Genomic DNA, 18297 nt, shown 5'->3' with positions numbered 1-18297 from the left:
TGAAGAGACAAGTTATCCTCCTAGCAGAGACAGAGAAGTAGAAAATAGTGTACATGAAGACCTACTGAGTCAGCAATGCAGATCTCAGTACTACATCAAAATTTTTTTAACATTTTCCTGTTTTAAAGTCTTGATCTAGCTTTCCACCAGCTTATTTGCAATACTAAACAAGATCCCAAGATGGAGACAGCAGAGCAAAACAAGCTACAATTCTCTTTGTCAGTGAACAAATGAACAAGATAACCTTGTAACTCCACATATTGGTCCACAAAGTCTTCAAGTTGAGGTTCGTAGTCCCGCAATAATTTGTAAAACACTTCTAGAACAACCTCAGCTACTTCCCACTGCAGAAGATGAGAAAACAAATCATACACAGATTAAGGCTGATACTGAAGCAACAAGACCAAGATGACAAAGAACACAACACACAGTGCAGTGATGTACTGGATCAGAATCATGGCTAGCATTTCAAAATTAGACAGTCATGCCAACAACACTAAACTTCATCATGTCAAATCATTTGAAAGCCCAAGCTTTCTTTCTGAAGTGAAAAGGGAACACTGAAACTGATTTATTACCTGTTTTAGGCTATTATACAATATACATATAAGGATATTTTAAGTATAAGCGATAAATAGTTTTTATGAGGTATACAGCTAAGAACAGATCAAGAATAGCCAGCTTCCAGGATAAAGTTTAGCATGTACCTTCATCCAGAACCAAAGCCAAATTCCTTGGTTCAGCAAGTCAGAAATATTTCCTGAGGTAACATTGAGAAAAGGACAAATCTGACTTGTAGATTTGGGCATGTCATGTTCAGAAAGCATTAGCCATGTAGTAGACTTGCAGAATCCTGCACAGCAAATTGAAATTTAGGAATACAAACTTCTTTTTAAAAGACACTTCATACAAGCTCCTTTGAAGTATATCCTGACCCATGAATTGAAATATCACTTGTTTACAGAATCAAAACACTACCAAGTGCTCTAAGTTACTTTTGCAAAGCTTTCTCAAACAGATCTAAGCCACATCAACAACTATATCCTAAGAAAATAAAAATTTTCAAACCAAACTTACTTTTTCAGCAGCTCTCCGGTAAGCTCTTGTGCGGAAACGGAGAAACACAGAATCCCTGAGGAACTGGAGATAGGGATCAAAGCCTGGAGGGCGGAGACCTGCTCCCAAGTTAGCTGGGAATGAACTCTCCACTAGTGTGCTGATGAGTCGACAGAAAGCACGAGTTAAAGGATATTCCTCGCATCGGGACTCAATCTCATTCAATTCAACCTTCCCAGGAGGACAGCAAAAAAAGGAGGAGACAAATCATAAATTTTGGGGGAGGAAGAAGCATGTGAGAAATAATGTAATAGCATTATCTGTGGATTACTTCACAGTGAATCAACTTAGCAGCATTTCTGTCTATAGTACAACGCAAACAGAGCAAAAGCAGCAAAGAGTCAGTACTGTTATTTCAGTTCAGCAACACATACTCATTCCTTTCTGAGCTACTAGAAGATATGCCTCAACATTTACCTACTTTGTTTTTATTTACCATGGACACAAAGTGAGCTACACCAAGATGTAAAAAAAGTGAATCCAATTTAGGAAAAACTTAGTAAGAAGTGCTCATGAGGAATTTGAGGGTTTAGATGCTGTTCTGTTACTAGTATGAAGCTTAACTACACGCAAAAATGGATAAAATTTTCCAGAAATTACAAGCAGGCCTGAAAGTAAATTACAAAGCAGTGAAACAACAGCATCTATTAGAAAAGTTTCCCATGGACACATGAAGGAGAGGCAGCCTCTGCAAGTGCTTCCCAAATGCATATGCAGATGATCAGAGAGGCTGCCAAAGTACAGAGACTCTCTTACCTCAATACCAATTGCTTGTCTCTGGCCTGGACTTCTCACAGTTTGTAGTATCTTCAAAACAGAAAGAGAAATTAAAACAGACCAATACATTTCCCATAATCAAAGTGAAAAAAAAATTCAGAATTTAATTTTTATCAGAAGTGGAAAAAAAAGAATATATTCATCACATTTCAGATTTTTCTGTCTGGGAGGCTGGATTATGTTTGATATTTGTATGCTTCCAGCTTTACGTTCTCCAAGATCTGCATCAGATTTTCACATTAATGATTTTTATCTTATATTGGGTAGGGGAAAGACATTTCCTACACTATCTCTTACAATAGTATATTTTAAGAAATATCATAAATTAGGAAACAAAGGTGGTGAGATGTCATTATTGTCATCGTCTCTTACTAGCAACCAAAAATAAGGCAGCAATTACAGTTCAAACAGGACTGTTAGGAAACCCGTATTGATGTAAAATAAGTACAGCCAATGACATCTCTGAGGCGGTACTGCCATTTTCAAAATCGTTTCAAAGCATTAAGTACATGAAAAAAATTATACTCAACAATGGCAAAAAGAAAATTTAGGAGGAAATGCAATACTATTTCAAATATACTACTGGCAATTTCAACAAACTAGGATGCTGCAGTTCTAAGCACTGAAAATCCAAAAGATACCTGTGTATATTCCAGGGATTGCCAGAGTGAAGCAGCTATTTCAGGAGATCTTCCAAAAGCAGTAAGGGTTTCTAATAGCTCTGCTTTCAAAATAGGAGGAATGCTGCACTGTAGAAGTCCCAGGATGACCACTACTGGTGTCCACTGAGGGTGCTCACAAAGAGCCAAACGAGCATTCTCACTCTACAGAGTCAACAGAAAACGGAACTGCAGATTATTACTTTGAAGGTTTTTCATGTCTTACAATCTCGAATTCACAGTTCAGTACCAAAGACTCTGCTTTGTACTTGAAAGTACACAAAATATCAAAAGAATAGTAGACAATTCCAAAGCCAACCATTTTAGTTAAACAAAAAGCTGAGGATAAAGACTTACAAGTACTAAAATTGTGCCTATCCACGCAGAAAAATTATTTGGATAATACAGGCTTCTTTTAACAATTGGCTTTTTTTTAGCAGACACACATTCATGGAATTAGTCTTTAAGTACTTATGCTCTAGCATCTTCAAGCATGGGTAGATGGACTTTTATGAGTATTTCTATTACAAACATTCTATATACTCCTATCTCTAAGTATTTCTATGAACTCACACTTCATTTGGATGTTTACTAAGAACTTGTGTCAATTTGTTTTAGTCTAACAACAGGATCATCACTCACGTAAGCTCACTAGAGACTCTGCGTTGAACCACTGGACAGGAACAAGCCTCTAGCCTCATCAAATGGTAATTCCCTTCATCCTTAGAACAAATTTATCTTCATCCCAGATTATGATTTGATGATGCCAAGAAATACTAGTTTTAAGAGTTCCCTTTTCTCCATGCATAACCAATGCTGACGTTACAGCTCAAACAGGATCACTCCATTATCATTACCACCAAAGATGATTTTTAAAAAACACATTTAATTTCACTGATGTGTCTTGTGTTTATGTCAGCAAAACCAAGGCCATCTCACTGTATCACAAAACTTTTAGGCTGCAAAATCTGGTGGGTACTTAAGAGCAGAATTCTACACTATTCAGAATTACACAGACAAGTCACAATACAAAATTATGCACTGCAATTTTATTCTCCTGGAATTCTCTTCCAGACAATTAATTCAAATAACTTTAAACCCTTGGTTTGGGGACATTTTAAATGATAACCCTGGAGGCAAGTTTCACAGCTGATATCATTTCTTGCTAAATTTCTACCACATCATTTAGAATTCAACTATGACTTTTGCTTTTTCAAACTCACAAATAAAGGCAAAGAACTTTACTACTACATAGTGATTTATTGTGAATATACCTCACTTCTGAAAGACATCTCCATTACCAGCACGAGAGTCAAGCAAGAAAATCAGCAATACCAACAACTCAGGAAAAGGCATCATCTCCTTCTGCTTCACCTACACCTTCAGTGTTTGGCAATTACAGTTACTCCTGATGCTTCCCATACTTTTGGAGTTCATTAACAAAATGACAACTGCTAGATAAATTTTCCTGACATACTTTTTTTGGTCAAGGAGAACTTCTGAGCTGAATGATGATGATTTGCAAGAAAAAAAAAAGTATTAACAAAGAAAACCAAATAAAAGGTTACTTACCCAATTGACTATAACAGTAGTCAGCTGTAAAAATGCAATTAATCCATCCTGTTCTTTCTGTGTGATGCCTCGGAGAGGCAGGTGACGGTACTGGACACTGTCTGCACTCGGCAAGTCTTTCCTTAAGTGCTCATGATAAAGCATCAAAGAGTGGAAGAAATGCTCCCAGGAGACAGGACTACCACCTGCTCCTTGGATGTTTTCCGCTAGAAAAATGACAAACAGGCGACAAGATTTTCTTTCTACTCTTCCACAGGGTGAAAAGCAGGGTAGCTAAAACTAAAAGGAAAACTTTCTTATCTAAAGGAAAAAGTAAAGTTCAAAGGAAAGTTATTGTATCCAGAATAAAACATTTATGTTTGGGGACTTTTGCTTGTTTATGGTTTTTTTGAGACAGAAATGTGCTAATGCAAAGAACTAGTATAAATAAGTTTTCTGTTTTATGAATTGGAATCTTTGCAGCATTATTTGTGTCTTCAAAGTAGGGGATTTTTTTATAATTTGACCAATGCAAAATGAATGCAAAACACAGGACTGACCAGCATCTCTTATTTTGAGAAAGTGCTATTGTATTACATGTATCAAAAAATTCTAACTGAACAAAGTTAGCTCAGGAAAGTTACATTGTACGTTTTGCAAATACAGCTAACTTTAGGACATTACTTATTTTGCAAATACAGCTAACTTTAGGACATAACTTATTTTTTGTTTTATAATAAGCAACACTGACATTCTGCATTTCTTATGGTGTTAAGACATGGTGCTTTTTTTAAAAAAAGCATTATTTCACTAGGTGACTTGCTTGCTACGGTGCTCAGACATCCAACTACCTCATCTGTCACGTTTTCTTTCAGATTACAGCTTCAAGTAGACTTCCAATTTTACCTTTGTACTAATAATGAAATGTTAAAAGTATGAGGCCACAATTCATCTCAAATGAGTCTTCACACTTTTCAAAAGAAAAGGAGTTGAGAAAGAGCTGAAGTGTCACTTCTCTTACCATGACTACTGCCATTGACTTTTAGCAAACTAAAGCAGTAATGAGCACACTGAGGCCCACTAGCCAGTCCCCGCAGCATTTTCAAGTATGGGATGTAAATTGTGGAAGGAAGTAGATCTCCCATTTGCCTAACAAACTTTGACAAGACAACCTAGAACAAATAAAGATCAGTGTTAAAAAAAAAAAGGGGAAAATCTGAGTATTACAGGAAAACATTAAGAAGTAAAAGTCAGAAAACAGTCTCTAACGTAATGAGAGCAGGGTAGACAAGTTCCTTTGTAGACTGGCCTATTCAGTCAGACATGTTTGAAAGAGGAACTAAACAAAATAACTCATGCGACTGCAGAATATACTAACTTTGCAATTCTGTATTTCCAGTGATAATATTTACTTCAGCTCCTAAATGTTCCACAGGAGTATTACTAGCACATCTCACAGTGCAAGTTAAGTAAAGAATTCAGTGTGCTTGTCATATACCTGAACAGTGACTCACACACACTGTGGTTCCTTTCAGGATCATATCAGGCTTGCTTGCACCTGGCCCTAATTTAAGTTGCCAATATTCTGGGTAGGTCTTGGGATGTATCTGATTTGTCTTGTACAAGGTTTTGCCTAGCACTGCACAGTCCTTCAAGAAGCACTGAGCGCTGACAGCGCCCCAGATAGCCAAGGAGTTTTTGGAATGTCTGCTTTATCTGCTTAGATTGTTTCTTCATTCTAATTTTAAGTTCTGTCTCTTATGGACTATAATTTTAGGACTTTAAATAATTAAAATATTCTTAGGACTTTTTACCCCTAGAATACTATCAACTGCAGTTAATAAAGTTTTGGTTTTTTTATTGTTAAGGAATCTAACTTCTCAGTTACATGAAAAAGGCATGTAGAAGTCATCAGACAAAAAACACAAGAGCGCTATCAGAATCCATTTAGCAACTGTAACAAACCAAACCAAACCTAAATAACATTTTCACAGAGGTTTGTTAGTACTCTTGCTAAGTTTACTGACAACCATAAATGGCTGGCAGTAGCTCATTTTAGGGCAACCAACAACAACCATGCCATGAAGAGCAGGACACATGCAAATCAGTCACTGAAAAAAGGTAAGATCTTCTTAGAGGTTATCTGTAATAAGGATACCAAAAAATTTGTTGCTTGAAGGTTTTTTGTTACTTTAGTTTTAAGTTTCTAGTAATTACTCAAGAAAATCTAGATAACCTGGCGCTGAGGGGGTCGCTGGTGAGCTACTCCAAGGTAGGAGCCCATGATGGTGGATGTCTGCAGGGGCTCCGACGGACACCAGTACTCATGGGCAAGCTCCAGATTAAAGGGGTCTTTCCTATACAACTCAGCAATCTGTCAGAAAAAGGAAGATGATAGAAAAGTATAAACTCCAGGAAGAAAAAAACAATTACTTCAAACATAAGCACTGCTTCTAGATTAGCTAAACACATCTGAGAGGCAAAGCATCGCAGGGCTGGTGCTCCAGTTCTTAAAACTTTCTGAAAATCACAGCTTCTAAATAACAGTATTGGAACTAGTGACAGCCAGCAAAATTCTGAATGCACTTATCAGTGGAAATTTAATAATTTTCTATTTAACTATTATGGATTAAACCATTGCTAAAAAAACCATTGTCATTTCTCCTTAAACAACCATATGCCTACCTTTATACATTAATTTTACAAGATAGCTGGTATCATAATTAGAAATCTTATCTCCTATCTGAACATACAAATTTCTCAGAGCAAATTTTTATTTCTTCATTTAAGTTTACTACAAGTATCTGAGCTGCTTAAGAAAGCATTTCACTACAATTTTTCCTGCTAATGTCCTATAACCTAAAGGAGTATTTTTGGAAAAGACTAGTAATACAAGTTTTTAAATTACCAGAAAATATAAAACACCTCAGTTCAGTATGCAAATTTGTTTTTCAACATGGATTTTTCTGAAAGTGCATTTAAGTAACCCTAATAGCTAATATTTAAACAAGTATAAGTATTTTTCTTTCCATTTTATTTTGATTTTCTTTATTTTATTAAAATATGACAGAAAATCATTCTTTTAAATGTACACTTAGAGTCAAAACTCTACTGAAATAAGGGAATTTGTAATTCCATCAGCCTTGATGGAGTCACCTTACCAAGCCTACTCTACAGCAAATACAAAACAGTCTTCCAAAACTGTCATTACAAATATATCAATGCATGAGAATTATTTAAACATTTCAATTATTTATCAGAGTAACTGTCAACAGTGGGGTAAAACCTCTGAAACCTTCAAACATAAGAAACAATGCAGTATTTGCTTACTAAAAATAATAAAAACCATGACATTAACATCAGAAACCAAGGCAGTAAATTAATTCCTTTACATGAAAAATTATAGAAAAATGTCTACACTTAAGGGAAAAAAAATACATCCCAAAAGGGAAAGATCCAGCACCATATGGTATCATTCAGATATGGGTTTCAGATGACAAATGGAAATCACAATCATTATTTGTCACAGGAATTTACAAGAAAATAAGGCTTACTAGAAGCATTAAATGCTCCAGATCTTTCCGAAGGGAAATAGGTGGATCGTTACCCATCTGAATACTCATGTGGATCATGCGAGCATCTTCGTCAGCACGGTTTCTCAGCTGTTTCACCTGCAGGATTTATAAAGTGGGAAAATAAACAGTGGTCTATATTTAGCTAAGAATGAAACAGAACCAAAATAAATGGAATTGTCTACATGGCCTATTAAAACTAAGAAAGCAAATGTACTTGCACGAACATGACAGGAATATTCAATTTTTGATTTTTTCAATCCTCTCTCCCCTCAAGAGCTTGCACTGAAAGTTATAGTCAATCACTTGCATAGCAAAAGCACTGAACTTATATCATGGGAGTTTTGTGTAACTGACTGCACCAAATACTTTGGTTGGCTCCAAAAGGTGGATGCTTTTCCTCTTTTTAATTTAAAAGCTAGACAGCTTATTTTCAAAGAATGCTAGACCATTACTCACAAGGAGTGAAAAGAAACATGTAATGTAAATGCAAACATGAATGCAAAATATTGATTCCTGTATATAGATCTGTGGATTGCACCCTTCTTCACCATGAAAGACTACTTCTACTTGCAGCTACTTTATGACTTGAAAAGGTCTGAACTGATGCAACTTTGGAGTTACTCTGTCTCAGCCGGAAGCATTATCACACATCAATAAATACCACAGGAAAAACAAGAGAGAAGAACAAGAAGAATGGCAGCATTTTTTAAAAAAAGTAGCCATTTAATCAGCATCCTAAACTTGTGTTGAAAATGCTAATTACAAAACAAAAAACAGCTGACATTTAATTTTAAATTCAAAAGCTTTTGACATGAGACCCCAACAGAGGCTTACAGAAAGCAAACAGACATGATATTAAAAGTCTTGTTAAATATTAAGGAGACATTGAAGAACAAGAAACTGAAGTAAGCAACCAATTCAACATACAAAAAAAAAAAACCATGTTGACAGGCAATACAGTCTAGTTCAAGGTCTAATATATTTCAATATGCAAAACAGAATGAGCAGCAAAATAATTTGTATCTCATCGGGAAAAAAGTTTAAAAATAATAATAACAAGAAAAAAATATTAAGAACTAGAAATAAATGTTGAAAGGAATCGGTATACTAACTGAACAAGAAAAAAACTGTTGATAAGTTAAATAATGAATTATTTGAAGTACTAAAGCCAGTTATCATGTTCTGAACTAATATAATGCAGGCAACCAAAAGCTTTCCCCAAATCATGACTGGCAAGCAGCATAAATGCTAAACCTATGCAGAAGAATTAATTAAAATGCTGACTTAGAGATTTAAGTAAAACTGAACAAAGGTTACACAGACACACAAAGCAAAACAAAGATCCTGCAAAACAGACACTTCTTTTTACCTAAAATTTGAGATTCAGTAGAAACAGCTGAGGACATAAGCCAACCACTACCTATCAGCAGTTAAGACAAAAAGTTGCTTTGTAGGGCTATACCTCAATTGTCTACTAACAACTTCCTGTGAAACAGCTGGTACTGGCTTATATCAAACTAGAGTGTAAGTCGATGGTCTGCTTTTGTCTTATAACCTGAATTACAGAATCCAGTTTGTAATGAACATCTTTCTTTGTCTTCAGGCATTAGCTACAAGCAACTGAAAATCTGAGCCAAAGCAGGAGAAAAACCAAAGAACCCAAACCCAAACTGAAATGGAATGTCAGCATTCATTTAAATTTTAATCATGGAAAACAAACACTACTACCACCATAAAAGCTAGTTTTGCAAATCTCACCACACTGAAGTGTTTTAAAAACCACACTCTACTTCAGGGTGGAAAACAAACCCCAAACATTATGGCTTCTATAAAGCGAACAAGTTTGCCGGAGCGCAGGGCTCAAGCTGAGCATGACGTCTAAATCTCTGTGCTACCTCGTCCAAACAACAGAAACATAGAAGAGATGCCCACATTTCTCCATAAGTGGTATTCACACAAACAACTTACTTTCATTGGCATGAGTGCGAGGAAGTCCGTGACAAGGTTATGGATTTTGCGAATGTAAAATTCCTCCTGGTAGAAATTTTCAGATGCCACAACAGATTCAGTCAGGAACAGGAAAACATAATCAGCAATCGCTAGTTCTGCCATTGCCTCGTCTGCCTCAGTGAATTCTGCTAGAGCTGGGCAAGAAAATTCACAAGAGGGGAAGAAGTAAATAACAATCTACTACCAAACAAATATATTTCAGGATACACAGCTGACATGCAAATTTCCGTGCTTCCATCAACTCAGTTTTTTCTATTGTACAGGAGAACTAGACTGAAAAAAAGATAAGATAAATTAATGGCAGATGATGACCTCAACTTTCTGTTTTAATAAATGTTAACAGTGCATATCCATTTACCCCAAAAAATCTAAGGCAGTCAACCATGAATCACAAACCAACTTTAATTAAACATTAATTATAATGTTTGCATTTTCTTTATTAGATATTTTGGAGTAGACTCAATTTTGACATAGTAGAAAGCTAGATGGCTTGTGAGGTTCGGAAAGGAAAAAAAAATTATGAATAGATTCATCATCTCAAGATACTGAGGTCGAGCATCTACAGATGTAAAAAAACCACAAGAAGCTAATCTGGATTTAAGCAGATTCAAATGATACTAAAGCTGAAAATTAAATCCTTGAATTTTCCAGTACATTAAAATCTCTTTCACTTCAATGAGGCACTACTACTGTCTAGTAAACAATTACTTCTACATTCTGTACATTTCAGAGCAATTCAATTCACTACAACCAAACTCACATAGAAAAAGTTTTTAGGAAGTAAATAACACTTCAGAAAGGTAACAGATCCTTTGACTTACACCAATTACAGGCTCTCAATACTAATGTGCAGCAACTGAACTTTAGGGTAATTTACCTGTCACATCAGAAAATTGGGATATTCCTCGCAATGTCAGTGCCCAGGCTAATCTAACAGTAGCTTGCAGGCCTGGTAATTTCCAGGGCTGAGACTCCTGAAGCCGAGTGTGGATTGTTGCTATGTACTGTCTTTCTGCTAGCAGAGGGAGCCGGTGCATCAAGTCTTCAACAACAAAAACACAAAACCAATACTCAGTAAACAAATGTGAAAAAACCACATGCAAAATCCTGCCAATTTGTTACTGATCAATAACAAAACTGCTTAAACAACAATTTATCCATCTATACAATGTAAGCTCTGGGAAAGGTGCCAGCATTACCTTCACGATCCTCTGCCCCTTGTTCCAGAAAGCTGACATCAAAGCAGTAAAGGAGAGCCATGAGAAGAGACAAGTTCACGCCATCCAATGAGCCATCAGCTTCCACTGTTACCTTCTCCAGGTAACTTATGAGGATTAGAGTGTCATCCTTACTCAGGGGTGACTGACAGGTCCAGACAAAGAGACTTTCAGCCAAGGACTGTCGGCATTCTTTAATGAGATCAGAAACCTTTACAAGACAAACAAACAAACAACAAAAAAAAACCAATGCAGTGAATATACCTATTCTGGGAACATGTTCAATTTGTCCTTCGCAATCAATCATGGTGACTGGCTTAAACTAAAAATCACTCTGAAGACAGCAGCTACAGAAAATGTTTGGTTTATGTGCTGAACAAAAAAAGGATGCTTCTGCTTGTTAATTACATTTATTTTCCTATGTATTTCATGAGAGGTGTGAATTGGGATTATCGACTACACACAAACCAGCATGCCTGTCGAGCTCAAGAGACATCAATCTACACAGAATTTACATAGCTGTAATTGTACCACACAGAAGGCACATTCCCTGTCTCTAATTACACAACTGCACTGGCAGTTACCCTAGATACAGTCAGCCTTCCCTTTGCCCAAAAATTCATCTTAAAGTGAAATTAAGGTAATTTAAGATAAATGAGAAAGATACTCTTTCCACAGTTTCTAGATTCATAGCAAAAGTGTAAAGCTAGTTCTTTATTCAGTGGAAAGTAAAATGATTTATTATTACACAGAATGATTTTTAGGCAGATCACCCATTAGAAAGGAGATAAAAATTAAAAAAATAATGTTTAAAATCCTCCTGCTAGCAAAATTATGCTGCAGTTAGTCACAGTGTCAATTAAGTCCAAGAACTACAAAGACGACAATGTATTTTTAAGCAATTTTCACTTGACTATTAGAAATGCTTTTGTTCATATTAACACAATTAGGTTATTAAGAGAATTATTCACCTGACTCAACTTGGTTTCAATCTATTTTAATAATTTGTGAATTAGTTCACTTTTCTTATGTCAATAGTGCAGATAATGGTAGTGCTGATAATTTAAAATACAGACTTCAGAATTAAAAAAGAAGAAATTTACACACAGTGTAAATATTAGGCTTAGATTTTTATTGTTACAATTCTTCACTAAAAATAAGACAAGCCCTAGCATCTGGGAGCAACAGCAAAATAGAAATGCAGGAAGCAACGTGAATCCCACACTGATACTGCACAAGCTGTGGAGCAGTACCTGTGATCTCAGACAGTAGCAGACTGTGCAAAGGTAAAGGACTCCTTGCAGTCTAACTCTACCCTAATGTGTTCAGCAGCACAGAATATCCATGCTCAGTGAATTTTACCTCTTTGCGGTGTTTCTCACTGCCCAATCCTCGCTCTCTCTGGAGCTTATCAAATTCATTGTTCAAATCAATGTGAGACACGAGGGTAAGGATCTTCTGAGTCAAACCCTGCTCCATTAGGTCATCTGTAAAGCGTGTTGTCAGGGAAATTAACTCTTGACTATAAGGGAAAGAATATAAATTTATCAATTAGTCATAGTTTTCCAGTCACAAACATGTCTAAAATAATGAATCCCATAAATGTATTTGATGACAAAAAAGCATACAAATAAATTATGTACAGAGAGCAACTAAATGTGCATCACTAATCAGTAAGTAGTGCCCTCTCAAAACATTATGCTTAATGGATACAGGGTCTTTAGCTAGTTGTAGGTTCAAGAACGTGGAATGTGAGAATACAACAGGGATCAGCTAGTTAAGATTTCTATTAAAAGGAAAAAGTATTATATACAAGATGCACGTAACTCACAGGCTTTGTCACTAGTAAATGCAATTGTCCAGATACTGCACTCACAATTTATATTTACAGTAGAACACATTTTTTCATCTTTCTCTAGCCAACCTGGAAGCAAGTAGTGTGCACTGCTTTCTTTTTCAAGGCAAAAAATACTAGCATATAATGTTCACCAGGAGATAGGACATTCCTTTTAAGTAAATGCAGGATCACAATTCCCTTTTACAATGCACAGAAAGTCAGAACACAGCAGTGCTCTCAAATACTGAGCAATCACCACTAGTTAGAGCACCAATGACTGGGAGAGTGTCTGAAGTAAAATACTGCCAAAAGGTGAAGTAGCATGAAAGAACTGAAAATAAAATAGATATCCCTATAATCCAACAAAAATATGTGCAAAAAATGATTATGCTTAAGAAACAAACAGGAGAGCAGCTGCATCAGGTTACGAGAAAAAAGCAAATTCAAGACTATACATATTCCCTTTAGTCAAATTAGTTCTAAAAGCACTCAAAACAAAGAGTTTTGATCAGCTCATCACCCTGATACAGACCCGAGTTCCAATGTCCACGTCTTGCCTTGGCGTGACTGGATGAGGGTTCGCAGTGAATTGGCAATGCATCTTTTTCCATCCCAGTACAACAGAACCGCCACCAGACCTCTTGTAAGGCCAGGAAAGTGAGGCTGCTGGTGTTCTCCTAGTGAATGAAAATGCACAGAAACAGCCAGAGAAAGATGAACATACATGCCTTGATAACAGCTCTAATTGTTGTATTTCTAATTGAAATACAAATATCGCATTCAAAGTACCTGTGATTATTCACTATCACTTTGATTTGTTCCAGACACTCAAAAGAAATCCCAGATATTGTGGGTGCTACTGATAAAACTAATACTCAACTATTAAAACATAAAATTTTTTTTTAAAGTGCTAGTCCTTAAACATCCTAGTACAAATGGTATTTGCCACTGATATGTATCCATCTTAATAATCAATTCAAGATGATTATCACAGAAATATCTTTTATTCAAAATTAAATTTTTTATCTGAAAGTACATTGAAAATTCAAGTTCAAAATAGAAAATGAGCGTGACTTGAAGATGGCTTTCCAAAGATGACAAACTTGCAATCTACTTCTTTAATGATTTTTTCAAGTTAATGAACAGTAGCTAGTAATAACAACAATTAACTTAACAATTCTAAAATCATTCTTCTACACAAAGAATGTGTCACTCTCCAGAACACTTCTTTTACTTATCAGTTATTATAGAATCACACAGCAATGTATAACAAATACGTAATTTGAAGAATCAGTATCTATTACACTGCTTTATGAAAAAATTCTCCATCATGTTTTAATTATGTTTAAATTCAATGATATAGAAAGTAAATCATAAAACCTCCTCAGAATATACTTTGCAATAGCTGAGCATACAAACATTAGGGTTCAGAACACTGCTACCATATGACATTACAGTGAGAATTTCTTTTCAAGAACATTCTGTGTTAGGAAGCGAAGGCCTTCACTGTATCATGCCTTCACCTTAATTGTACACTTAAATAAGAAGGCCCTATTTAAGCGATATTTCTCCAGATCTTAAATATTTTCCCTTCTCACCAGCTAGAAGGAGCTCAACAGCTGCCAACTCTCCAATATCAAAGAGGTCACTGAGGATAAAGGCTTCTCTGATGAGCTGCTCTGGCAAAAGCCTAGTTCCCTGCTGACCCTGGATAGCAACTCCTTCTGTGCTTGCTTTCTGAATTTTCTCATGCTGCTGAACATTTTTTGGCTGCAAGAGAAACAAGCATCGGAAGTTATTCACAATGGCAAGATCAAATACTGAATAAAGCTTTACACATTAATCCTTCCTCACAAATACAGTTCTGTCAGGTTAGGTTGTTATCATAAAAACAAAGGCAGTGCTTTTCAACAGAGATAGTAAAGGCATCCTAAAAATGCTTCAGGCTTGGACAGCAGTGGTCTCTTTGTGAGAACGTAAAAAAATAATCTTATACAATCAGTGCTGACATTTAGTTTACTCAAAATACTAGTTTGGAAGTAAACTTTGAGACAATTCTCAGCAGGAATTGGTACCAACTCAGTGAAAGACATCTGGGTTGTTGATCAGAACTGTTGTGTTACTCCCATCTATTTTCTACATCATTCGTTTTCTATTAAACTGAGATGCTAAAATATACTGGTGAAACTCTACAGCTGATTGTTACATTTCCTGACCTTTCAATTTTAAAAAGCCATCTACTATTGGAGAAATTACACCACTGAAAAAAGATATATTTCTAGTTACTACCTTATGATCCACCAGCCAAGAAACAGGGAGGTTTTTTACATTATCTAGCATTCTGAACAAGACACATTCTGTATTTTTTAAATTCACATGTTCACCTGTTTTGCATGTTTGTTAATCTGACTGAAACATGAGCAAAACCAAAAGACAAAATAGCTTTGTGCTTTATTTCAGACACACAAGAGTAACAAGAAAAGTTAACACGTGACTGATGGATCATCAAATAATTTTACTATTCCTTTCAAAATAGCACTCAAATAATGAGAGAAAAAAAATCATCATAGATAAAATTATCCTGTAGAAGATACAATATAATATGTATGTATTATTTTTTCCCACTTAATACTATGTGTATTCTTACATCAGAACAAGAATGGTACAACACATCTGTGTTATGTACTGTAAAAATGTCACATGAAAAGAATGGATAGGGTCTAAAATGGCATGAAAGACAACAATATAAGACAGAGTAAACCATCAACTCTCCAGCTCACTCCAGAAGAGAGCATTAGTCCAGTACCGGATTTCTGAAGAGAGAAATGAAGTCAGATTTGTGCTTCTTTAAAACTTGATCGAGACGATGAACAGCTTCAGGCTGCCTTTTCCAAATGGCATTCATTACAGTCTGCCATATGTCCTTATATGGACCCCACAAGCTTGCAGCTAAAATAGAGATAAAACAATGTATTTGAAATATAGAAAGGACGAAAACTAATTATTTCTATATTATTTTCAATAAGTAGACTCTTTTTTAGTTTACTGTTACTCTTGGCATGCCAGTATACTCTTACACCCATCAAGAAAAGTCTATTTTCATTTCCTAAGGCACAAAAACAAAACAAAAAACAACAATGGTCTGATATAAAACTTAATTGCATTTAGGGAAGTAAAGAACCAAAAAAGATTATGTACACGCCTAAATTCTGGTGCCAAAAGTCATACAATACAGGTATTAGGTTGGAAAAGGCCTTTAAGGTCATTGAGTTTAAGCATTAATCTGACACTGCCAAGTCCACCACTAAACCATGTCCCCAAGTGTCACACCTACATGTCTTTTAAATCCCTCCAGGACTGTGACTCTACCACTTCTACAGAACACTCCAGAAAAGGACTACCTTCACTATTAGCCAAACAACCCATCAAATCAAAATATACAATACTCTTGCATTACAGCAGATGGCTAAAGAAAAATAATTTCAACCATTTCCAAAGATTACTGCCTGACTGAGCAAGTTGGGAAAACCAAAAACCAGTTTGAGCAAAAGCAAGCTATTTAAATCACCCTCATTGCTCCTACATTGTCAGAGATGAACCATTGTGTACTGAGCTAGTCATCGGGAAGGGGTGCAAAATCCTGCCTCACTTATCAGAGAAAAACATTCTCTGTTGAGAGAGCACAAACTCCTTTGATTACTCAAACTAAAATTGATATCCCTCCCAACAATCAAAATGCCAATCTCCTAAGCTTCAAAGTACCTCTAGAATGTCAGATCAAAGACTGCCATACTTAAATGGTGAAGCCATTCATGCTGAGTAGCTACATGTGAATTTACAAATGACTGAGAGAACACATTCAGCGGTGACAGTATGGCTGTGTTGGGCCAACCTATAAAAAAGGGACAAATTTGCCTTTTCTGAGCTTCATTGTTTTAACTCGTACAGTGTTACCCCTGCCTAGAAATAGCTACTATTGGATGCATAATTTCATACTCAGCTGTAACTGGCTGTCCCACACAGCCAGTGTGGGTTAAGAGTTCAGATTTCCACTTGAAATTGTCTTTTCACTCTTACTACATTACCAAGTGTAATAAACACCAGCAGCAAACCACAGTGCCTGCCAAAAGCTGTTCAATTACTTCCCTGGCCCATTTGTTTGCTCTTGTCCCTACCATATAATTGCTTTACACCAGCCCAAACACATGTACTGTAGAGAATTAGAACAAATTGAGGATATAACTTTTCTAACCAAAATCTAATCCAAAGAGGAGTTTATTTTCAAGCAGGATCACATCGACAACCCACTTTGCTCTGCAATGGCACGAAGATGGATTATTGCAGAGAAAGGAGTAGGCACCTGGAATAGGAAGAGGTGGGACTTCAGCAACCATGCTGACTTTTTCCCACTTAAGCTGTTCTATTATTACTAGTTTTAGAAAAGCTGACTGTCCCATCGGGGGCAGCAAGAAAAGGTAGGCTGGGTTGCTTCTGAACATTTTGCCAAGTGATAGACTCAACCATGATATGTCTGTTCCCACAAACAATATACTATAACCTAAGGCAAAATCTTTACTAGTTCTAGTGCCACATCTCCTTTTCATTTTTCTCGTATTTCCTGGAAAAAACTCTTTATTCCCCCAGTGATTTCTAATTATAAGGCTGTAGACTCTCTTGCTGTGCAACTCATAAAACAGTCTCATTTGAACTACTCCAATTTTCACTTCAACAAAGCCATAGTTTTTCATGAGGAGTCTCTGCTTTATTACTGCTTTCCTGTAAGGCTACAGGGATTCAATCCATTCAGTGAGATTAAAAAAAATCTCTGTAAAATTTGTTCCTTGCTTGCTACAGGAATTTATGTTTTCATTCTATTAGCTGGAATTAGTAGTAACTATTAACTGTCACTATTGGCATACAAAACCTTATTTACAGACCTTTTGGCCTATATTAAAGTGAAAACTGTTTTTCACAAGGTCTCCATTCTCCTTCTGTTAACCTAATGAAGCTCAACAAGAGTAAATGCACTAACACAGAATCACTGCATAGGCTGGAGACCAAGGGAACTTCTGGAGAGCAGCTTTACCCAAGTGTCAAATACTCCAATGTCCTGGCAGACTGGAAGCTGAACACCAGTCAGCAGCACAGGCTCACAGCAAAGGCTGCCTACAGGCGCCAAGCTGTGTGAACAGCTGTAGCCAGCAGATGCAAGTAAGTGATTATTCAGGCATCTCAGAGTCCTTCACTCCCATACGGTGTCTAATTTTGGGTTCCTCAGAGCTAGACACTGAAATAGCGAGCCAGAGAACAGGATGAATGAGAGGCTGAAAGAAGTGACCTGGTTCGGTCTTACAAAAAGAAAGCTAAAGAGGGATAGGGGCTTTGTTTTCTCTAACTACTCAATGGCACTATACGTAAAAAGCAGGGCAAAATTCTGGATGTACTCCTCTTTTGCCTCTTACACCACACAGCATTATGAGATGAGCGTAATACCGAATAGATGCGCACCCACGTGCACACCGAGTTACCACAGTCCCCTCTAAACAAGGAGGCCT

The 18297-nt window shown here is 36.3% G+C and overlaps 1 protein-coding gene across 3 annotated transcripts in view; it reads right to left on the bottom strand.

Moving 5' to 3' along the window:
• NUP205 (nucleoporin 205) overlaps positions 1-18297 on the bottom strand; it is a 45179-nt gene that overhangs the window by 26397 nt on the left and 485 nt on the right. The window contains exons 1-16 of one of the 3 annotated variants that reach the window (XM_068191605.1): positions 18236-18258; positions 15549-15691; positions 14341-14512; positions 13275-13419; positions 12268-12427; positions 10888-11116; positions 10566-10730; positions 9647-9822; positions 7658-7774; positions 6340-6477; positions 5125-5275; positions 4125-4330; positions 2535-2717; positions 1873-1923; positions 1078-1287; positions 245-344 (exon numbers count right to left, since the gene is read on the bottom strand). In XM_068191605.1, coding sequence (XP_068047706.1) covers positions 245-344; positions 1078-1287; positions 1873-1923; positions 2535-2717; positions 4125-4330; positions 5125-5275; positions 6340-6477; positions 7658-7774; positions 9647-9822; positions 10566-10730; positions 10888-11116; positions 12268-12427; positions 13275-13419; positions 14341-14512; positions 15549-15647 — 2302 coding nt within the window. In that variant the 5' untranslated portion in view covers positions 15648-15691; positions 18236-18258. The other 2 variants (XM_068191604.1, XM_068191603.1) reach the window with 2 other exon arrangements.

Source organism: Anomalospiza imberbis, chromosome 5 (assembly GCF_031753505.1).
Source record: "Anomalospiza imberbis isolate Cuckoo-Finch-1a 21T00152 chromosome 5, ASM3175350v1, whole genome shotgun sequence".
Lineage (NCBI taxonomy): Eukaryota > Metazoa > Chordata > Aves > Passeriformes > Viduidae > Anomalospiza > Anomalospiza imberbis.
Note: the sequence above shows the minus strand (reverse complement) of the source record. Positions and strands in the feature narration are given on the sequence as shown.